We start from the raw sequence: 3,060 nt of genomic DNA on the forward strand, positions 1-3,060 counted from the left end.
GAGGGAGCTCTTCTTAATATTTTGACACCAAAATCATGTCGATACACCTTACCGACTGCGAGTAAAGCCACCCACGCTTTAACTTGACAGACTGTAACATGGTTAGTAGAGTTCTACAGTAACATACCAGTATGTACAAAAAATGTAGATTTTCACAACAAAGTAAGAAAATATTAATAAAAAGTTATACAAATTTTCGTATTGTAGAAAATTATACTTTATTGTTAATTTATTTACTTTCCTACAAAAAATTCAAAAAAATTATCTATTTGTATTTGATTTATTTTTTTTTCGTTTAATTTGGTGTATTTTATTATAAAAAAGTACAAGTTTTTACAAAAAATTACAGTTGTAGAAATGTACTTTCTTGAAAAATCTTGTTACACCAGTGTGTTATTACTCTTTAGTAATATTATTAAATAATCGCTAATATTAATGATACACAGAAAATCCCCAAGAAATTATTTATCTGAAGTTGGATAAAAACGCTACAAACAAAGGAAAACCACAATTATACGATGACGAATCATTTTTATCCGCCTCGTGATAAAAATTATCTACCATCGGATAATTGTAGTTTACAATGGTTCGCAGTGTTTTTATTCAGATTTAGATCAATGATATCTCGGGAATTGACTGTGTATTAAAAATTATATTCAAGAATTATTTTTGCAATAGTTCAAATGTGACAAAATATTACTGTACATAAAATAACACGCATAGAAAAACCTTATGTTGAATTCGCTTCATTTATGCTTTTAGGCTAGTGTAAGAAGAGATTTGAAATTTACAACCAGAAAAAAATCAGAGAAAAATCGGTAATATAGTAGGCATAAATCAGTAGACACCCTGTCAATATTTGGACATAAAAGTTCAAAGTATAGTTTTGAAAATGTGAAAGTAACGTTAAATGTATTGAAAATGGATTTTTTTAAACGTACCAATATGCATTGATTTGTGACCAAAAATATGAGCAGCTCCATTGTAAAAAGTTGCCAAAACAGGAATGCAGGAATACAGTGCATTAGAAGTACAGGTGAATACGATGTCACCAGGCTTTAATCCATTTTTTCTTAACCATAAAGCACAACGAACACTTTCATCTTCCATTCTTCGATATGTTGATTCTTCGCCAGTAACGGCATCTATCTGTTAGAAAAATGATTTTATTTCGTAATTATTTAATTTAGTTATACAGCAATATTTCACCTGTTCAGAATTATTTCGCAAAGAAGAAAAATGCAATTGCTTAAACAGTTTGAAGTAACGATTGAATCAAATTAATATTAAAGAATATTTATATCTATTAAAAAATGCGAAAGAAGTATACGCTTTTTCATTTTATTTGTACAAAAATATACACTGGAACAAATGGATATTGTTTAAAAATTATTAAAATTAATTTTAAAATGTAGTATTTCTTTTAATATTGGTCAAAGTACACATATACATATTTTTTTTAATTATCCACAGGGCACTTGGATAAGGTTTAAGCCAAAGGTGACCCCCATCCAAATTTTTTCCCTAATTCCTATTCTGTCATTAGAATTAACTGATTTTAGCTTAAAACGAAAATCGTTTATGGAAGGAATAAAGATAAAACTCAACTGTTCTCAATTTTTTGTAGGTTAATTGTTCTATTTACGTCCAAAACCATTCCATGGTCACAATTTTTGGCTTAAGGCCATGTGACGAGTGGCTCACGTGACCAGATTCCTACCTTACCGCCACCTTTCGTATTTCCTAACTTATTGTCTTATTTTCACACGAAGCTCCACATCGAGTTGAAAATTTGGGATGATAAATAAGAAGAACTAAGAAAGGTGGGTCCGGTCCTAAACTTTAATAATGATAAAAATGCAAAAAGAATTATTTACCGCAAAAAACTTTTTTACAATTAAACAAATTTAAGACCAGATCTACCATTCTTAGTGCTTCTTGTTTAGTATCCTAAATTTTCAACTCGATGCGGCGTTTTATGTGAATATAAGTTGGCAAATAAGAAATGTGGGGGTAAGATAGGAATCTGGTCATGTGACCCACTCATAACATTGCCTTAAAATCTTTGTCTGCTCACTACGAACAATGTTTTCTGGATTACACTGCAAAAGCACTTGATATTAATTTTGTAATTTGAAATAACTACAAAAATCCATGTTTTTTTTCAAGTTTTCATTATGAATCACTACACTCACTATTTTGAATGCGTTAACTTTAGTAATCATGAGAAACCTTCTACAATTTCACGCAAACTAGTTATTGAATCAATTTTTTTCTAGTCAATGACGTACTTTGAATTGAAAGAAATAACATTGAAACATATACAGTATGGTAATCAACAATAATTACTTTATTTAAGACAGTTTTTGATGCAAATTTTTGACATCATTATACTTTTAATGAAAAAATTGTAATTCATTAAACTTCTTAACATTATTTACGTAAACAATATATGTGTGTATTTCTCTCTTATATAAAAAAACTCAAAGTCTCTTCAAAATGAATTTAAAGCGTTATATTCATATAGCGCACATAACAGCCGGCTCGGATGCATTCTGAGCACATGGTTTTTTTCCCAAGTCTGTTGGAAATCTGCATGTACGAAATCCATTTCTTGCTTGCTGAAAAAATCTAGCGTTTTCTGTGTTCGTTCACAAAAGTCCACAAATGGAAAAAACAGCGTGAATTTTCAGCGTAATGGGTATACGGATTCCTAAGTAACTCTGTTGAAATTTTAATATTTTTTCTTTGAATGTCGGACCGAGTCGAGATTCGAAACAACCGTGGACGACTGAATTAAAATTTTCGAATACTCTTAAAAATGCCAAGCATCCATTTCTCAGAGATCCGAAGAAAATGCTTCTACAAAGTGTTTACCACGCCCAGCATGAAATGTGGTTCGGAGGCGGGATGACGAGAGGAATGATCCATCCTCTTTTGTTGTTGTAATCATTAGAGGATAAATACGAGGGTAGTTCAATAAGTCCTTAGAATGAAGTATAAAAACAATTTTTTTTGGGTAAATTTTTTTTTATTTTTCAACATAATCTCCTTGGAGCT

At 30.4% G+C, this 3,060-nt stretch overlaps 1 protein-coding gene across 1 annotated transcript in view; it reads right to left on the reverse strand.

Annotated features, from left to right (window-relative positions):
- The window catches only part of LOC117179587 (4-coumarate--CoA ligase 1-like), a 39,408-nt gene that overhangs the window by 24,372 nt on the left and 11,976 nt on the right, over nucleotides 1-3,060 (reverse strand). The window contains exon 3 of the mRNA XM_033371548.1: nucleotides 942-1,149. Coding sequence (XP_033227439.1) covers nucleotides 942-1,149 — 208 coding nt within the window. The remainder of the gene's footprint in view (nucleotides 1-941; nucleotides 1,150-3,060) is intronic.

Source organism: Belonocnema kinseyi, chromosome 9 (assembly GCF_010883055.1).
Source record: "Belonocnema kinseyi isolate 2016_QV_RU_SX_M_011 chromosome 9, B_treatae_v1, whole genome shotgun sequence".
NCBI classification, from domain to species: domain Eukaryota; kingdom Metazoa; phylum Arthropoda; class Insecta; order Hymenoptera; family Cynipidae; genus Belonocnema; species Belonocnema kinseyi.